The 17,020-nt window shown below is 55.6% G+C and overlaps 1 protein-coding gene and 1 long non-coding RNA gene across 6 annotated transcripts; both read left to right on the forward strand.

Moving 5' to 3' along the window:
- Positions 1–639: 639 nt before the first annotated feature.
- On the forward strand, positions 640–2,589 carry LOC136304266 (uncharacterized). The gene is made up of 2 exons (XR_010724456.1): positions 640–719; positions 2,152–2,589. It is a non-coding gene; the product is annotated as an uncharacterized lncRNA (long non-coding RNA).
- Positions 2,590–6,170: 3,581 nt separating this feature from the next.
- Positions 6,171–16,532, forward strand: LOC136304269 (ectonucleoside triphosphate diphosphohydrolase 4-like). 5 transcript variants are annotated; one of them, XM_066207883.1, is made up of 12 exons: positions 6,171–6,259; positions 6,937–7,134; positions 8,024–8,229; positions 9,085–9,235; positions 9,846–9,949; positions 10,054–10,113; positions 10,768–10,898; positions 11,805–11,971; positions 12,474–12,798; positions 13,645–13,730; positions 14,580–14,741; positions 15,451–16,532. In XM_066207883.1, the coding sequence occupies exons 1-12, from the start codon at positions 6,252–6,254 to the stop codon at positions 15,674–15,676; spliced, it is 1,824 nt and encodes a 607-aa protein (XP_066063980.1). In that variant the 5' UTR covers positions 6,171–6,251; the 3' UTR covers positions 15,677–16,532. The 5 variants fall into 5 exon arrangements, with proteins under 5 accessions (XP_066063980.1, XP_066063977.1, XP_066063979.1 ...); XM_066207880.1 differs by lacking the exons at positions 6,171–6,259; positions 6,937–7,134 and adding an exon at positions 7,197–7,339 and having other exon boundaries at positions 10,768–10,922; XM_066207882.1 differs by lacking the exons at positions 6,171–6,259; positions 6,937–7,134 and adding an exon at positions 7,197–7,339.
- Positions 16,533–17,020: the final 488 nt, after the last annotated feature.

The following is a 17,020-nucleotide window of genomic DNA, read 5'->3' on the forward strand; positions in this document are numbered from 1 at the left end:
TCCCTGGGCAAAGGGAGCTCAGCTGCCCTGGAAAGATTCCTTGGAGAGCAGCCTTGGGAAAGGATTCCCTCTCCACCCTCTGCTCCCTGCATCCCACCCTGCAGCTCCCCGGGACTGGGGGACCCTGGGCTGCTCCACGAGCCCCAAATTCCATCAGAGCGGGAAAACAGGGAAGGGCAAAGCTAAAACCACATTTGGGCTGTGACAGCTCAGCCTGGGAGTGTCCAGAGCCACCCTGGATGGGCTTGGAGCGACCTGGGACAGTGGGAGGTGTCCCTACCCATGGCAGGGGTGACACTGGATGAGCTTTAATCTCCTTCCAACCCAAACCATCCCATGAATCCACAAACTCTGTGTTTTCCCCCCACCCCACCGAGTCGCGGCAGAATCCCCCAAATCCATCCCCGTGCCCTCTGTGCCAGCAGCCGAGCAAACCCAGGAACGAGCCCCAGCCCCGCGGCCGCTCCAGCCCCTCCTGTGGGACAGCAGGGAGGGAATTCCCAGCGCCAGGAATTCCAGGAGAAATCAGCAGGCCCTGAAGGGGCTCCTGGCGGGTTGGGGCAGCACCGCCGGGCCCGCAGCACCTCCCAGCTGATAAGGAGGACCTGGAGCTCCTTATCAAACCCTCCCCAGGCTGCAGCTGCCCCCCGGCTGATAAGGCAGCAGTGCCCAGCTCTGAGGTGGGCACCCCAATTGGGGTTTATCTCCGACATCCAGCGGTTTGTATTTGTATTTATATATTATTTTTTTTCATTTTTCAAATCTCCAGCTTCTCTAACAGCTGAGCTCCACCTGGCTCGGGGGGGTTTTTATCCTTCCCACCACCAGCCCCGGCAGCTGCCAGAGCCACAGAGCAGCAAATTCCAGAGTTCTTTCGTTTTAATTGGCGTGTTCAGCGTCAGATAATTGTGTTTTTTACTTCCCTGGCGTGGAATTTCCCAGAGGAGCTGTGGCTGCTCCATGCCTGGAAGTGTCCAAGGCCAGCTTGGAGCAGCCTGGGACAGTGGAACTCAGCCCATGGATGGTTTCGAGGGAAAATTTTAGGGAAAAGGCCCCAGATCTCTCTTCTAAATGGCTTTAGAAGAGGGATCAGAGCAAATGGAAATGGTTGATTTGGTTTGGATCTTGTTTGCAGCACAGCCAGCTGGAATTTTAAGTCCTCACAGCTCTTTATTTTTTATTTTTTGGCAAATTTGGGTGTCAGATCCTCATGGGAAAGACAAATTCCATGTGGGGATCAATTCCCCATCCCACAGGACACGGATCAGCCCCTTCCCAGCACATTGCAGCCCCGTCCTTCCTTAGAAACACCCAAAATCCTCCCAAAATACAAATTTAACTGCGAGTCTGGACCTCATTCCAGCCCTGTCCTTCCTTAGAAACACCCAAAATCCCCCCAAAATACAAATTTAACTGCGAGTCTCCTTCCCAGCCTCAGCAGATCCCCGGAAAAGGATCCAACCTGGATTCTCCTGCACCCTGGGAATGGAGAGCCCCGGGGAAATTCATCTGCTGGGAAACCTGACGCGTCCCAGTTTTGTTTTGGTGGGGTTTTTTTTGTTTTTAATCTTTACATTTGCAAACTCCGGGAACACAAACAAACACTTTCTGTTTTGTCTTCTGGGGTGGCCTGACCCACTTTGGGAGAGCAGCAGCTTTGAAGCCTTCATGAGGTGCTGGTGTTGGGATTGGTGCTGGAAAATCGCGGAAGACGGGAATTCCTGCTCTGCCGCAAGCTCAGGGCAGGCATTAATGGGATTTTTTTGCCCAAAAAAAGTGGCGGAGCCCGTCAGAATTAAACCATTTTCCTGTGTGGGCAGAGCAGGATCGTTCCCAGCTCCAACCACATTCCCTGAACTTTCTCCTCTTTGCCTGAGGTGATGCCAGGGAGAGCCACCAGCACAGAAAATTCCAGAGAATCGAGCCCTGAACGTTCTCCGGGGGGTTTTCCCGGCCCCAAACCATCCCAAAGTGGGACAAGGCAGCGCTGCAGCTGCACCAGGGCCAGGCAGGGAACTCCAGCCCCTCTCGTAGCTCTGCTGTTTGGGATTTTGGCTGCTGGTCTTGGGATTGGGGCTGGAAAATCATGGAAAATGAGAATTCCTTCTCAGGGCAGGGATTAATGGGGTTCTTTTTCCCCCCCAAAAAAAGTGGCGGAGCCCATCAGAACGAACCCGTTTCACCTCGCAGGCAGAGCAGGATCGTTCGCAGCTCCAACCACGCTCCCTGAACTTTCTCCTCTTGGCCTGAGTCACGCGGGGATCGGTCTCAGAGCCGGGATTTTGTGTAACCTCACCACGGCCTGAGGTGATGCCAGGCAGAGCCACCGGCGCAGAAAATTCCAGAGAAGCGAGCCCCGAACGTTCTCCCCAGGGTTGTTTTTCCATCCCGAAGTGGGACAAGGCGGCCGCCGGAGGCAGGCGGGGAGCTGCAGCCCGCCCGAGGGAAGGTGTGGAGGTGGGAATTTGGCCGCTGGGCTCCTTCCAGCGCTCACATAACCCGACCTAATTCCCCTCCGCGGGCGGGGAGAGGCGCTCAGCGCCCGCCGCGTGTAATTAAAGCCGCTCCGGGATTATTTCCTGCACCAAAGTTGGTTTTGTTTTGGTTTTTTTTCTTTCCCCAACTCGCCTTTCTGGTTTGGAGCCCTGCGGGAACAATGGGAGGGCGCAGCCGGGGGTGATTTGGGGAGGGGCTGGTGGCGCTGGGCAGGGGAGGCTGCGGGGAACACACGGGGCTGGAGCTCCCGGGGATGTCCTGGATTTTATTCCCAGCAATCAGAGAAATTCCAGAGCCGGGAAGGAGGGGAAAAACCTGGCTTGGGATTTAGGGATTGGGGATTCGGGGGGAAGGGAATCTGAGCAGTTCCCCAGGGGCCTAAAGGGGCTCCAGGAGAGCTGGAGAGGGACCGGGGACACGGGGTGGAGGGACAGGATGCAGGGAATGGCTTCCCGCTGGGAAAGGGGAGATTGGGGTGGGATGTTGGGAAGGAATTCCTGGCCGGGCTGGAATTCCCAGAGGAGCTGTGGCTGCCCCTGGATCCCTGGCAGTGCCCAAGGCCAGGTTGGGATAACCTGGGACAGTGGGAGGTGTTGGGATTGGAACTGGGTGGGATTCAAGTCCTTCCAACCCAAACCATTGCAGGATTCTGCGATCCTGCTCTGCCCTTGCACAGCCTTGCTCCAATTCTGGTGGGTTTGACCGCTTCAGGGCAAATGAACGTGTTTAAAATGGGATTAAAAGCTGGTGAGGAGGAGAACAGGCTGGAATGAGGACTCTGGTGCACTCTGAGCCTTCTGCCACAGCACCAGCAGAGGGGGGGAAAAAAAATCCCCTTTTTATCCACCCCAAATCCAGCCCAGCTTGGGCAGCTCGGGCCACTCCACCAGCTTCGAAACGGGAACCTTTTAACCAATAATGAAATCCCGGGAGGAAAATCCCGCCGGGAGACCCTTCCAGGAGCGTCTCCTCCTCCTCCTCCTCGTCCTCCTGCAGCCCCCGGGGCCGCTCCCCGCCATCAGCAGCCCCCGCCCCGGCCGCTCCTATCGGCGCTCCCCGGCCCCGCCGATCCCCGCAGGGCGCGGCCCGAGATAGGGACCCCCCGCCCGGCCCCGCCGCACCTCGAGGGGCGCAGGAGCCGCCTGGTCCCGTCCCCGAGCTGATTCCTGCTCGGAAAAAAACCCGAATTCCCCTTTCCAGCTCTTTCCCCGGGCGGCTCCATCCCGGTGATCCCAGCGCGGGTCCGTCCCGCGTTATCCCGAATCGCACCGAGTCGGGTTGGGATGCTCGGGAAACTCTTCCTGCTCCTCGGAGCATCCAGGGCGGGATTCCAGCAGGATTCCAGCGGGTGCTGGAGCTGCCGGGCTGTGCCCCTGCAGGCCCTGCCAGCCCCAGCAGCTCCTCGCCGCTTTTCCCTGTTTTCCAACATTCCTGATCCGCCCCTGGGCAGAACTCAGTGGGGACAGAGAAACCTTTGCCTTGTTCCTTTCCTTTCTGTCCCTTTTTGCTTTCTTCCCCCTTTCCTTCTTCCTTTTCTTTCTCCTTTCCTTATTCCTTTTCTTACTCCTTTCTCTCTCCACCTTTCCTTTCCTTTTTCCTTTCCTGTTTCCTTTTTTCTTTCTTTTTTTCTTTCTCTTGTCTGCTTTCCTTTCCCCTTTTTCCTTCTCTTTTACCTTTCCCCTCCCTTTTTCTTTTCCTTATTCTTTTTCCCTTTCCCCCTTTCCTTTCCCCTTTTCCCTTCTTTTTCCTTTCCTTATTCCTTCCCTCATCCCTCTCCCTTTTCCCTCTTTCCTTTTTTTTCTCCTTATTTCTTTCCCCTTTCCCTTATTCCGTTTCCTTTTCCCTTCCTCTTTCCTTATTCTTTCCCCCCCCCCTTCCTTTTTCCTTTTCTCCTTCCCCCGGGGATAATTTCCCATCCCAAATCCCCTCCCGGGATGGATTCCGCACCCAGCCCCTCTTTCCCTGCAAATCCCGGAGTTTATTCCCGTTGTTTTCACCAGGAGAAACTTCTCCTTCCATTTCTCCAAAAGAATCTTGGAGCGGGCGCAGGCGGTGCTGCCGCTCTGTGGCAAAACACAGGAGAATTCCCCTTTTCCCCACGGAATTTCCACCCTTTCCTTGTTTGTTTTTAAATCAAATGAATTTCTTTATTCTTTCTATCGTAAATCTTTTGATATTTATTACAGGTGCTGCGATACCACTGGATATTTATAAAAATATAATTCAAAGTACTGGCACAGCGATAGCCATAAATTGAATTTATTCCAAAATATTGACGCCTCTACAGGGATAAATTTGCTTCAAAATCTTGGCAGAATGATAGCCGTAAGTTGAATTTAAACCAAAATATCGACACTTTTATGGCTATAAATTTTATGTATTTCAAAATATTGACAGAGTTACAGCCATCAGTTGTACACATTTCTCAATTTGGGCACAGTTATGGCCATAAATTCCTATTTCTGGCGTTAGACGCTGTTCATACAACCATTGTTGGCTGGTTTAAAAGCGATTTTTGGCTCTTTTTTAATCGCGATTTTTGCCCGGTTTTACCCGCGGCGCCCCTCTGGCCGCGCCCACTCCAGCGTGGCCGCGCCCCTTTTGACCACGCCCACTACACTGTGGATGCGCCCGTTGACCACGCCCCTCTCCAGTGGTCACGCCCACGGGGAATCCCTTTCCCGGCTCCGCCGTGATGTCAGCGTGCTTGCGTCACGTCCGGCGGCGCATCCGGAAGTGACGTGGAGCCGGTTGCCATGGGGCGGCCCGGGAGGTGAAGTGGGGAGAGAGCGGCGGGGAAAAAACAGCGGGAATGGGAAACACCGGGAATGGGACCGGGACAGGGAATGGGAATGGGAATGGGATCGGGACCGGGAAACATCGGGAATGGGATCGGGACCAGGAATGGGACCCGGAATGGTAACGGCAGTGGGATCGGGAATGGCAATGGGATCAGGACCGGCAATGGGTCTGGATCGGGACCGGGAATGGGATGCCGGCAATGGGATGAGGACCGGCAATTGGATCGGGATGGGGACCGGGAATGGGGTGCCGGGGGCCGCGGGGTTTGGGGGCGCCGGGCCGGGCCCTGCGGGCTGGGGACAGCCGGGGCCTGGACCGGCTCCTTCCGCTCCGCCATCCTTCCCCCTCCTTGTCTCCGTCCCCTTCCCTCCATCCCATTCCCTTTATCCCGTTCCCTCCATTCCCCTCCCGGTGTTGGTTATCCCAGCCCGGCCTTGGACATTCCAGGGATCCAGGGGCGACCCCAGCTCCTCCGGGAATTCCATCCCAGCCCTTCCCAGGGAGGAATTCCTGCCCGAACATCCAACCCAATCCTCCCCACCGTGCCCGAGGTGATCCGAGGCTTCCAGCACCTCCGGATTCCTGTTTCCCTTTGTGTGCCCGAATTCCTGGGAAAACTTGGGACTGGCCCCACATCCAGCCCGGGCAGTGCTGAGGGAGGGGAGGATCCGTCCCGGGATTTTCCCTCGGGGGATGGAGGATCCGTCCCGGGATTTTCCCTCGGGGGATGGAGGATCCGTCCCGGGATTTTCCCGCAGGGGATGGAGGATCCGTCCCGGGATTTTCCCTCGGGGGATGGAGGATCCATTTGGGATTTCCCCTCAGGGCTGTCCCAGGCTCATCCCGGGTTGTTTTCCCGCAGGAGCCGGGCAGGGATGGCGCAGGGACACTGGGATGTCCCCGGCCCCTCCGAGGTCACGGGCTGAGGCTCCTCCTGCTGCCCCCGTCCCACCATGGGCAGGTAAGGATCCCAAAGGAACTGCTCTGGGGTGACTTGGGAGGGAATTCCAGCCTGGGAATGGTGTCCTGAGCCTGCTCAATCCAGAGCAGAATCCTGGGATGGGTTGGGATGGGTTGGGATGGGTTGGGAGGGACATTAAATTCATCCCACCCCACCCTTGCCATGGCAGGGACACCTCCCACTGTCCCAGGTTATCCCAACCCGGCCTTGGAGATTCCAGGGATCCAGGGGCGGCCACAGCAAATCTGGGAATTCCATCCTAGCCAGGAATTCCTTCCCAACATCCCACCCCAACCTCCCCTTTCCCAGCGGGAAGCCATTCCCTGTGTCCTGTCCCTCCATCCCGTGTCCCCGGTCCCTCTCCAGCTCTCCTGGAGCCCCTTCAGGCCCCTGGGATCTGCCCAAATTCTCTTCTCCGGGATCATCCCCAGATTTCCATTCCCTCCATCCCAAGCCAGGCTTTTCCCTCCTTTCTGCCTCGTCTTTTCCTGAGACTCTTGAAGGAAATCCCGGAGATCCAAAGGAGCTCCGGCCCCAAACCCAGCAAACCCCGTGGGCTCCCTCCATCCTCCTCCCGGGGGTTGGGGCAGGAGCGGGAATTCCACCCCGGGCAGGAATTTTTTTTCCCGCGTTCGGCACCGAAGCCGGCGCTTCAGGTTTCTCCCTCTGGCTTGCAGGATCAGCATCTCGTGCCTGCTGCCGGCCTGGTGGCACTTCAGCCTGTCCCCCGCGGGCTGTCCCCGCGTCCTCAACGCGTCCCTGCGGCAGCTGCTGCTGCTGGGGGCCGCCGCCGCCGCCGCCGCGCTGCTGCTCTGCTCCCTGCTGCTGCTCCGGGGAAAGTACGGCAGGACAGCCCGGGACGGGAGGGTGCACAGGTGAGAGAATTCCATGGGGAATTCCATGGGGAATGCTGCTCTGCTCCCTGCTGCTGCTCCGGGGAAAGTACGGCAGGACAGCCCGGGACGGGAGGGTGCACAGGTGAGAGAATTCCGTGGGAATTCCATGGGGAATGCTGCTCCGCTCCCTGCTGCTGCTCCGGGGAAAGTACGGCAGGACAGCCCGGGACGGGAGGGTGCACAGGTGAGAGAATTCCATGGGGAATTCCATGGGGAATGCTGCTCCGCTCCCTGCTGCTGCTCCGGGGAAAGTACGGCAGGACAGGCCGGGACGGGAGGGTGCACAGGTGAGAGAATTCCATGGGGAATTCCATGGGGAAATGGAGCTCTGGGGGAAAGGGAAAAGCTGCTCTGCTCCTGCTCCACAGGAAGTATGGCAGGATAGCCCGAGAGGGGAGATTGCACAGGTGAGGAGGAGAGAATTCCATGGGAAACAGGGATTCCACAGGTGAGAGGGAGGGAATTCCATGGAAAAAAAGAGATTCTATAGGTGAGGGGCACGGAATTCCATGGAAAAGAGGGAAAGGAGCTCTGGGAGACAGGGGAAAGGCTGCTCTGCTCCACAGGAAGTACGGCAGGAGGGCCCGGGAGGGCAGATTCCACAGGTGAGAGGGAAGGAATTCCATGGAAAACAGGAAAAGGATTCCATGGAAAAGAATTCCATGGAGCTTTGGGGGAAATGGGAAACGCTTCTCCAGAGACAGCACAGAGGGAACAGGAGATCCCACAGGTGACGGGGCAGGGAATTCCATGGAAAACACGGACTGGGAACGAGAAACAACTCACCGACCTCCCCGCTCGCGCTGAGGAGAGCACGGGGACGATCCCGCAGCCCGATTCCCCGCGGCAATTCCCGTTTTTCCCCCAGGTACCTGGCCAGGGTGACGGACACGGAGGCCACGGACACCAGGAACCCGAACCTGAACTACGGGATCGTGGTGGACTGCGGCAGCAGCGGCTCCCGGGTGTTCGTGTACTGCTGGCCCCGCCACAACGGCAACCCCAAGGACCTGCTGGACATCCAGCAGATGAGGGACAGCTCCAGGAGACCCGTGGTGATGAAAATCAAACCAGGTACGGGCAAAAACGGGGAATTCCTCCGTCATTTCTGCTCCTCAGTGTCCTTCCTGCACTCCAGAGGGTCTGGATGAAGGATGTTTCCTGGGAAAAACCAGCTCTACGTAGGAATATCCCCAGGCTTTCCTCTCCTGAGTTTTGTGCACTCCAAAGTGTCTGGATAAAGGATATTTCTGTGTTGTGAGTGTGGAAGAGCTCCAGGTTTCCTTGGGATTGGTTTGCTGGGAGTCTGGAATGGGACAGGTGGGAGAGGTTTTTCCATAGGACAGCTCCAGGAGAGCCGTGGTGATGAAAATCGAAGCAGGTATTGGGAAAAATCAGCTCCGCGTGGGAATTTCTCCATGATTTCTGCTCCTAGTTGTGGTTGCTGCACTCCAAAGTGTCTGGATAAAGGTTATTTCTGTGTCGTGAGTGTGGAACAACTCCAGGGATTTTTGGGATTGGTTTGCAGGGAGTTTAAGTCTGGAGTGCGGGAAGCAGAGTTAGGAGCAGAAATCATGGAGAAATTCCCTGGTTTTCCCAGCAGTTGGTTTGATTTTTATCACCTTTCATTTCCTCTTGCTGTCCCATGGAAAACCTCTCCGTCCTGCCCCATTCCAGACCTAAACTCCCTGCAAACCAATCCCAAAGAAACCTGGAGCTCCTCCATGCTGGAAACATCCTTTATCCAGACATTCCAGAGCTCAGGAAGCGCAGTCGGGAGAGGAAAACGCGGATAAATTCCATCCTTTTCACAGCTGGTTTCCCACTTCTCCCTTTGCCTCCTTCACTCCCCTGCTCAGGATTCCCCAGGGAATTCCTCAGCTGCTCCAACTCCCAGTTTTGTGGTGTTTTTGTTTTTTTTCCTCCCAGGGATTTCGGAGTTTGCCAGCTCTCCTGACAAGGTCAGTGATTACATCCTGCCCCTGCTGAGCTTCGCTGCCCAGCACGTCCCGCGCTCCAAGCACAAGGAGACTCCTCTCTACATCCTGTGCACGGCTGGCATGAGGATCCTGCCTGAGAGGTGATTCCGTGGGGTTTGCTCGGGGAATCCCGGTGGTGCTGAGCTGCGACGCACTGGGCAGAGCTGGAGAATAAAATAGAGATTTATTTTTGAAAGGGTTTTAAGGGTGAACTTTGGGCAGGACAAGAGCTTGGCCAGGGCTACACCCAAGGTGGATCCAAAATGGACCCAAAATGGGCACAAAACAAACACAGAGTGGACCCCAAATAGACATAAAATGGACACAGAAATGGTCCCAAAAGGGTCACAAAGTGGACACAAAATGGACAAACGGTCACGAGGTCTCACACTTTGATGAGTTTTGGTCCATTTGCACATTGGGGTTGAATTGTCCAGTTCCAGCTCCAGGCTGTGAGGTCCCATCCTCCTTGTCCCTCCCTCCAGCCCACCCTTGTTTGTGCTGTTGGGCCTGAACGTTGTCCTTGGTGTGCAGCAGGAGAAGGATTTGTTTCGTGTCCCTGCTGTGTGCAGAGCTGAGTGACACTGACTGTGAGCTCAGAGCCGCACCCCTGGGCAGCACAGAACACGAAATACATGGAATTAGAACTTGAGGCATCACCAGCAGCAATCCTGGCTCCGTTTTCTAACCCTTTTCCACGGGATTTTGCAGCCAGCAGAAAGCCATCCTGGAGGATCTGCTCACGGACATCCCCGTGCACTTCGATTTCCTCTTCTCTGACTCCCACGCTGAGGTGATTTCTGGCAAGCAGGAAGGTAGGAAGGACCTTGGAGAAGCACCTGGAAAATATTTTTAAGGGATTCCGGGTGTTGGGATTCCCAAATTCCTGGTTTGTTTGGGTTTTTTTTTCCACCTGCAGGGGTCTATGCATGGATTGGGATCAACTTCGTCCTTGGGAGATTCGAGCACACGGACGATGGTGAGGATCTGGAGGGGACCTGGGGGGCTCCAGGGGCAGCAATTCCTGCCAGATGTTGGGGTGCAATTCCAGCCAGATGTTGGGGTGCAATTCCAGCCCTGGGAGTTGCATTTCCAGCTGTTGGGGTGCATTTCCAGCCAGATGTTGGCAGCTGCTGCAGGGGCTGGGCTGGCTTCGCTCCCACCCGGAGCTTTAACAGCCACAAAGAGCAGCTCCTCTGGCTGGATCCTTGGGATTTTTCCCTGGATCGCAGAGGTTTTTCCCTGTATCCCACTGACTTTTCCCTGAATCCCATTGATTTTTCCCTGTTTCCCAGAGGACGAGGCAGTGGTGGAGGTGCAGATCCCAGGCAGTGAGCGCCACGATCCCGTTTTCCCTCCCAGTGACTTTCCCAGGGATTTTTCCCTGTATCCCACTGACTTTTCCCTGTTTCCCATTGTCTTTTCTCTGTATCCCATTGACTTTTCCCTGTATCCCGTTGATTTTTCCCTGTTTCCCAGAGGATGAGGCGGTGGTGGAGGTGCAGGTCCCGGGCAGCGAGCACAGGGATTTCTTGCTGTATCCCATTGATTTTTTCCCTGTATCCCATTGACTTTTCCCTGCATTCCAGTGATTTTCCCATTGATTTCCCCCCTGATTTTCCCTGTTTCCCAGAGGACGAGGCGGTGGTGGAGGTGCAGATCCCGGGCAGCGAGCGCCACGATCCCGTTTTCCGCAAGAGAACCGTGGGGATCCTGGACATGGGCGGGGTCTCCACTCAGATCGCCTACGAGGTGCCCCAAAGTGTAAGCCTTGCCTCCCCTCAGCAGGTCATTATCTGGGAATTCCCTCTTCCCTCGGGAACGTTTTTAACACCTTTTCCTTTCTCTCCCATCGTTTGGAGTCCTCCATCCCATCCCATTCCCAAAAAAAGCGAGAGACGATGGCGGCGCGAGGCCTCCTCCAGCTAAGAATTCCTTCGTTTTCTTCATCCCCATCACTCCAATCCTGCATTCATCCTTCAGTTTTGTGGATCGTTTTGAATCCTTTCCATTCCGAACTTTGCATCCTGGGGGCTTAAAACCCCCCAAAAAATCCTATTAAAAAAATCTTCCGTAAAAATGACTTTTTTCCCCTGTTAATAATTCCAAGATTTTGCTGTCCCTAAGAAATGATCTTTTTCAAAAAGCGATGCTGGGAGATGATCATTCCCAGAGGAAAACTCCTCGGTTTTGTTCTCCCCGTGAAATAATCTTGGATTTTCCAAATAATGTGGGAAATGATAATCCCTGAGGAAAACTCTTTTATTTGCCCGTTTTATGAACTGATCTTGGGGTTTTATTCCAAAAAACAGAAAAAATGGGGGAGATGATCATTCCCAAGGAAAACTCCTCAAATATCTGGATTATAAAAGGGCAGGGAAGCACTGGAAAAGCTGCCCAGGGCAGCGTGGAATTCTCATTCCTGGGATTATCCCAAAAAAACCCCCCCGTGGATGTGACTCTCCAGGGCTGTCAGGCTGATGACCCTCCAGCTCTTTTCCAACCACAACAATTGGTTGGAAAATCACAGATAGGAGAGGAAACCATCCCAAGCCTCGAGCCTGGGGGGGATTTTTGCCACGGGGATGAATTTTGAGGTCCTAAAAAAACCCCCAAAGCCCGTTTCGGGCTGGGGGATCATCCCTCTGATTGCTGCTCTTGCTGCTGCAGGAGGAGGTGGCCAAGAACTTGCTGGCAGAGTTCAATCTGGGCTGTGATGCCCACCAGACCGAGCACGTGTACCGTGTCTACGTGGCCACATTCCTGGGATTCGGTGGGAATGCCGCCCGCAGGAGATACGAGCAGAGCCTCTTCTCCGGCAGCCTCCTCAGGAACAGGTACTGGGCGTTCTCCTGGAATTCCAGGCTGCTCCAACCCCTTGGGAGTGTCCAAGGAGCAGCTTGGGAGAGAGGGAGGTCGTCCTGGAATTCCTGGAATGATGGGGATGGTGCTGGATGTTGTGTGTGGAGGGATGAAAATCTGGGGAGTGGAGAGAGGTTGCTCCTGAGGAATTGGAGTGATGGGTTCACACTGGAAAACGGGAAATTTAGGTTGGATTTAGGGAAGGAACTCCCAATATGAGGGTGGGGAGGGGCTGGGATGGAATTGTGGCTACCCCTGGATCTCTGGAAGTGTCCAGGGCTGGGATCATGGGAGACATCCCAGCCCATGGCAGGGATGGCACCGGATCTTTTATTTCCCCGGTAATTAATTTATTAACAATTACAACTAACGACAACAACTGACCAATCTAACCCCAGCACAAATCCCGATTCCTCAAAAAGCTTTTCCAGCTCCGGAAAACCCTTCTGGCTCCGTGATTCTCTGTGTTTCCCCCAGGCTGCAGGGCAGGCAGGGCGGGCTGAGCCCGGAATTCCCGTTCCTGGACCCGTGCCTGCCGCGGGACGCGCGGGACGAGCTGCAGCAGGCGGGGCTGACGCTGCACCTGCGCGGCACCGGCGACTTCCAGCAGTGCCGGGAGCTGCTGCAGCCGCTCCTGAACAGAACCAACGAGACGCGGAGCTCCCTGAACGGCGTCTTCCAGCCCCCCGTGCAGTTCCAGAGCAGCGAATTCTACGGCTTCTCCGAGTTCTACTACTGCACCGAGGATGTGCTGAGGATGGGCGGGGACTACAGCGCCGCCAAGTTCACCAAGGCTGCCCAGGTGGGAAAACTGGGGTCAGTGCCTCGTTCAAACATCTCTCCACAGGGGCTTGGTTCCCAAAATCCCGCAGGAAAACTCTTCCTTGAGAGATCCCAAATGCCCAAATTCACTCAGGCTGCCCAGGTGCGAAAACTGGGGTCAGTTCCCTCGTTAAAACGTCTCTCCACAAGGGTTTGGTTCCCAAAATCCCACAGAAAAACTTTGCCTTAGGAGATCCCAAATCCTTTAAGCAATCCCAGATCCCTTAGGAGATCCCAGATCCCGTAGGAGATCCCAAATCCCTTGAGCAATCCCAAATCCCTTAGGACATCCCAAATCCCTTAAGCAATCCCAAATCCCTTAGGAGATCCCAAACCCCTTAAGCAATCCCAGATCCCTTAGGAGATCCGAAACCCCTTAAGCAATCCCAAATCCCTTCAGAGATCCCAAATCCTTTAAGCAATCCCAAATCCCTTAGGAGATCCCAAACCCCTTAAGCAATCCCAGATCCCAAACCCCTTAAGCCATCCCAGATCCCTTAGGAGATCCCAAACCCCTTAAGCCATCCCAGATCCCTCGGGAGATCCCAAACCCCTTAAGCCATCCCAGATCCCTTAGGAGATCCCAAACCCCTTAAGCCATCCCAGATCCCTCAGGAGATCCCAAACCCCTTAAGCCATCCCAGATCCCTCAGGAGATCCCAAACCCCTTAAGCCATCCCAGATCCCTCGGGAGATCCCAAACCCCTTCAGCCATCCCAGATCCCTCGGGAGATCCCAAACCCCTTCAGCCGTCCCAGATCCCTCCGGCGATCCCAAATCCTGTGCAGTTGCCCGGGCGGACGGGCCGGTTTTGTTTTCCCTCCAGGACTACTGCGGCACGCGGTGGTCGGTGCTGCGGGAGCGCTTCGAGCGCGGCCTCTACGCCCCCCACGCCGACCTGCACCGGCTCAAGTGAGCGGGGCCGGGCTTTGGGCGGGAAATCCCTCCTGCCGGGGCGTGAACTTGTCCTGGGATGGCCGGGAGGGAGCGGGGAGAAAAGCTTGGCAAAGGCTGAGGGTTGTGAGAGGAACCCCTGGGAAAAGCTGGGAGTCGTGGGGTTGTATGGGCCCTGCAATTGCTGGGATGCTGAGCTGGGCTTGTCCCGTTCTCCCTGGCTGGTCCCACTGATCCTTAGCCCGGTGTTCCTGATCCCACTGTTCCTGACTGATCCCACTGTTCCTGATCCCAATATTCCTGACTGATCCCGGTGTTCCTGGCCAATCCCACTGTTCCTGATCCCATTTCTCCTGCCTGATCCCAATATCCCTGATCCCACTGTCCTTGGCCAATCCCACTGTTCCTGATCCCATTTCTCCTGGCTGATCCCACAATCCCACATTTTTCCTGCCTGTTCCCAATATCCCTGATCCCTCTTTTCCTGGCTGACCCCACAATCCCTGACCCCCCAGTCCCCCCAGTCTCCCCAGTCTTCCCAGTCCCAGTCCCCCCAGTCCCCCCAGTCCCCCCAGTCCTCCCAGTCCCCCCAGTCCCAGTCCCCCTAGTCCCCCCAGTCCCAGTCCCCCCAGTCCCCCCAGTCCCAGTCCCCCTAGTCCCCCCAGTCCCAGTCCCCCCAGTCCCCCCAGTCCCAGTCCCCCCAGTCCCCCCAGTCCCCCCAGTCCTCCCAGTCCCCCCAGTCCCAGTCCCCCCAGTCCCCCCAGTCCCAGTCCCCCCAGTCCCCCCAGTCCCCCCAGTCCCAGTCCCCCCAGTCCCCCCAGTCCCCGCGGGCTGCCCCCCCAGTCCCTGATCCCGCTGCCCCCGCAGGTTCCAGTGCTTCAAGTCCGCCTGGATGTTCGAGGTTTTCCACCGCGGCTTCTCCTTCCCCGAGAGCTACGGGAGCCTCAAGACGGCGCTGCAGGTCTATGACAAGGAGGTGCAGTGGACCCTGGGGGCCATCCTCTACCGGACCCGCTTCCTGCCCCTCAGGTGCCCCGGGAATTCCTCTGGGAGGGGGATTTTGGGATGGGGAGAGGTGCTGAGCCCTCCAATGGTGGGGTTTAGATCCTGGTCCCCTAAGTGGGCTTTGATCCCTGCCCTGAGCCAAGCTGGAAGTGGGATTTGGCCTCCAAAGCGTGTCTGCTGTTTTCCGGGGTTATCCTCTGAAAAAATGTGGGAAAAGCCTTCGGGAGAGGATCTTGGGGATGGTTTTTAGATCCCGTTCTCCCAAATGGGCTCTGATTCCTGCCCTCTCTGATTCCCACCAAGTCAGGATGGGAATTTTCCCTCTGAGCCGTGCCCTCTGCTCTTTCCCAGGGACATCCTCTAAAAAAATCTGGGGAAAACCTTTGGGAAGGGAAGTTTGGGATGGGAAGTGTGTGATAATCTCTCCAATTGTGCTTTTTAGATACAAATCCCTCCAAAATGGGCTGTGATTCCTGCCCTGTCTGATTCCCACCAAGTCAGGATGGGAATTTTGCCTCCAAAGCGTGTCTGCTCTTTCCCAGGGACATCCTTTACAAAAATCTGGGAAAAGCCTTTGGGAGGGGAATTTTGGGATGGGAAACTTGTGCTTTTCAGAGCCTCAACTTGTGCTTTTTAGATCCCATTCCCCAAAACGGGCTCTGATTCCCGCCCTGTGCGATTCCCACCGAGCCAGGCTGGGAATTTCAGCATTTCCCCTCTGCCCTTTCCCCAGGGACATCCAGCAGGAGAATTTCCGTGGGATTCACTCCCACTGGAGGAGTTTCTCCTTCGTCTACAACCACTACCTGTTCCTGGCTTGCTTCCTGGTGGTGCTGCTCTCCATCCTGCTCTACCTGCTGCGCCTGCGCCGCATCCACCGCCGCGTCTTCCCCGGCAGCGCCTCCTCGCCTTCCCTCTGGATCCAGGAGGGGCTTCCCCCCCAGAAAATCCCGGGATAAACGTGCCGGGATGGATGGATGGATGGATGGATGGATGGATGGATGGATGGATGGATGGAGGATTCATCCTCACACACACACACACAGAGGAAAAAAGGAAAAAAAAAAAAAAAAGCCATTTTTGCCTCAGGGTTTCCTCCTCCTCCTCCTCCTCCTCCTCCTCCTCCTCCTCCTCCTCTTTTTGTTTTTTTTGCCCCTCGGAGAAGCAGAGTTGGGAATTCCAGGCAGGCTTGGGAATTCCAGGGAGATCTGGGGAGTGGTGAGGGGAAAAATGCCAAAAAAAAAGAAAAAAAATAGACTTTGCTGGGAATGTTGCACTTGGGGGTGTGCAGGAGAGGAGGAGTGGAGTTCCCACCTTTTGGGAGAGGCTGAAATCCCGGGATGAGCTTGGATTTTCCTTCAGGATTCCAGCCCTGCTCTCGGTTTGGAGCCTCGAACAACGGGAAGGTCCAAAAAAAAAAAACCCCTTTTAGGACATTTAATATGTTGGGTTTTTTTTTCCCCCCTTCTGGAATCACTCCTGGGATGGAGAAGGAAAAAAAAAAAAATCCCTGGCATCCAATGCTGTGCTTCCATAAAAAACCCAACCTGCTTCCATCACTTCTGCTCCCTCCTTTCCCCTCGGAAGCTTCACCCTCCCGGTGGCACCGCTCGCTGCTTTCAATCCCTGATTTCTGTCCCGTAATCGTGGAGAGACCTCCCAGAAACTCCCGGAATGTGCAGAGAACTGGAAAAGGCGATGGGAGAAGACTGGGGGGGGTCTCTCCGAGCCCTCCGGTAATTTATATTTTATTTAAATCCGTTGATTTTACTTGAAAGTCGGTTTGCCCGTGATTAAAAGTGGGATTTCTACGAACCTCCGGCTTGTGGGGCTTTGATCGGGGAAATTCCGCGCGGGGACAGCGCTGGGAGTGGGGCCACGCCGTCCCTGCCGCGGTCATTGTCCCCTGCCCGGAGTCCCGGGATTATTCCCCGGCTCCCATTGTTGTTCCCCAAATTCCATTTGTTGTTCCCCGGCTCCCATTGTTGTTCCCCAAATTCCATTTGTTGTTCCCCGGGTCCCGTTGTTTGGGCCATTGTTGGGACCAAATAACGCGTGAAGCTCCGGAGAGCTTCCTACCTTGGCTCTGGAATTTTCCAGAGGTTTGGTTAATGGGGAGCTGCCCCACCCCGGGATGAGCCCCTGGCCGGTTTGGGAAATCTGGGATACTGGAAAATTCCCACGGCAGGGCTGGGATGAGACGATTTTATCCTCCCCACCTAAACCATTCCATGATTCTAAACTGGAGAAATTCCCGCAGGGATTGAACGCCTTTTTAGGGTGGGAGAAACACCGATTTATTC

The sequence above is a fragment of the Chamaea fasciata genome, unplaced genomic scaffold (genome assembly GCF_029207755.1).
Source record: "Chamaea fasciata isolate MVZ Bird 193981 ecotype frontalis unplaced genomic scaffold, bChaFas1.0.hap1 SCAF_67, whole genome shotgun sequence".
NCBI lineage: Eukaryota > Metazoa > Chordata > Aves > Passeriformes > Sylviidae > Chamaea > Chamaea fasciata.

Excerpts from the sequence above, each read along its gene's own strand:
- LOC136304269 (XM_066207883.1), top strand. Across the intron at positions 10,114-10,767 it reads ATTCGAGCACACGGACGATG|AGGACGAGGCGGTGGTGGAG; the intron begins GTGAGGATCTGG and ends CCTGTTTCCCAG. Across the intron at positions 11,972-12,473 it reads GGCAGCCTCCTCAGGAACAG|GCTGCAGGGCAGGCAGGGCG; the intron begins GTACTGGGCGTT and ends TGTTTCCCCCAG.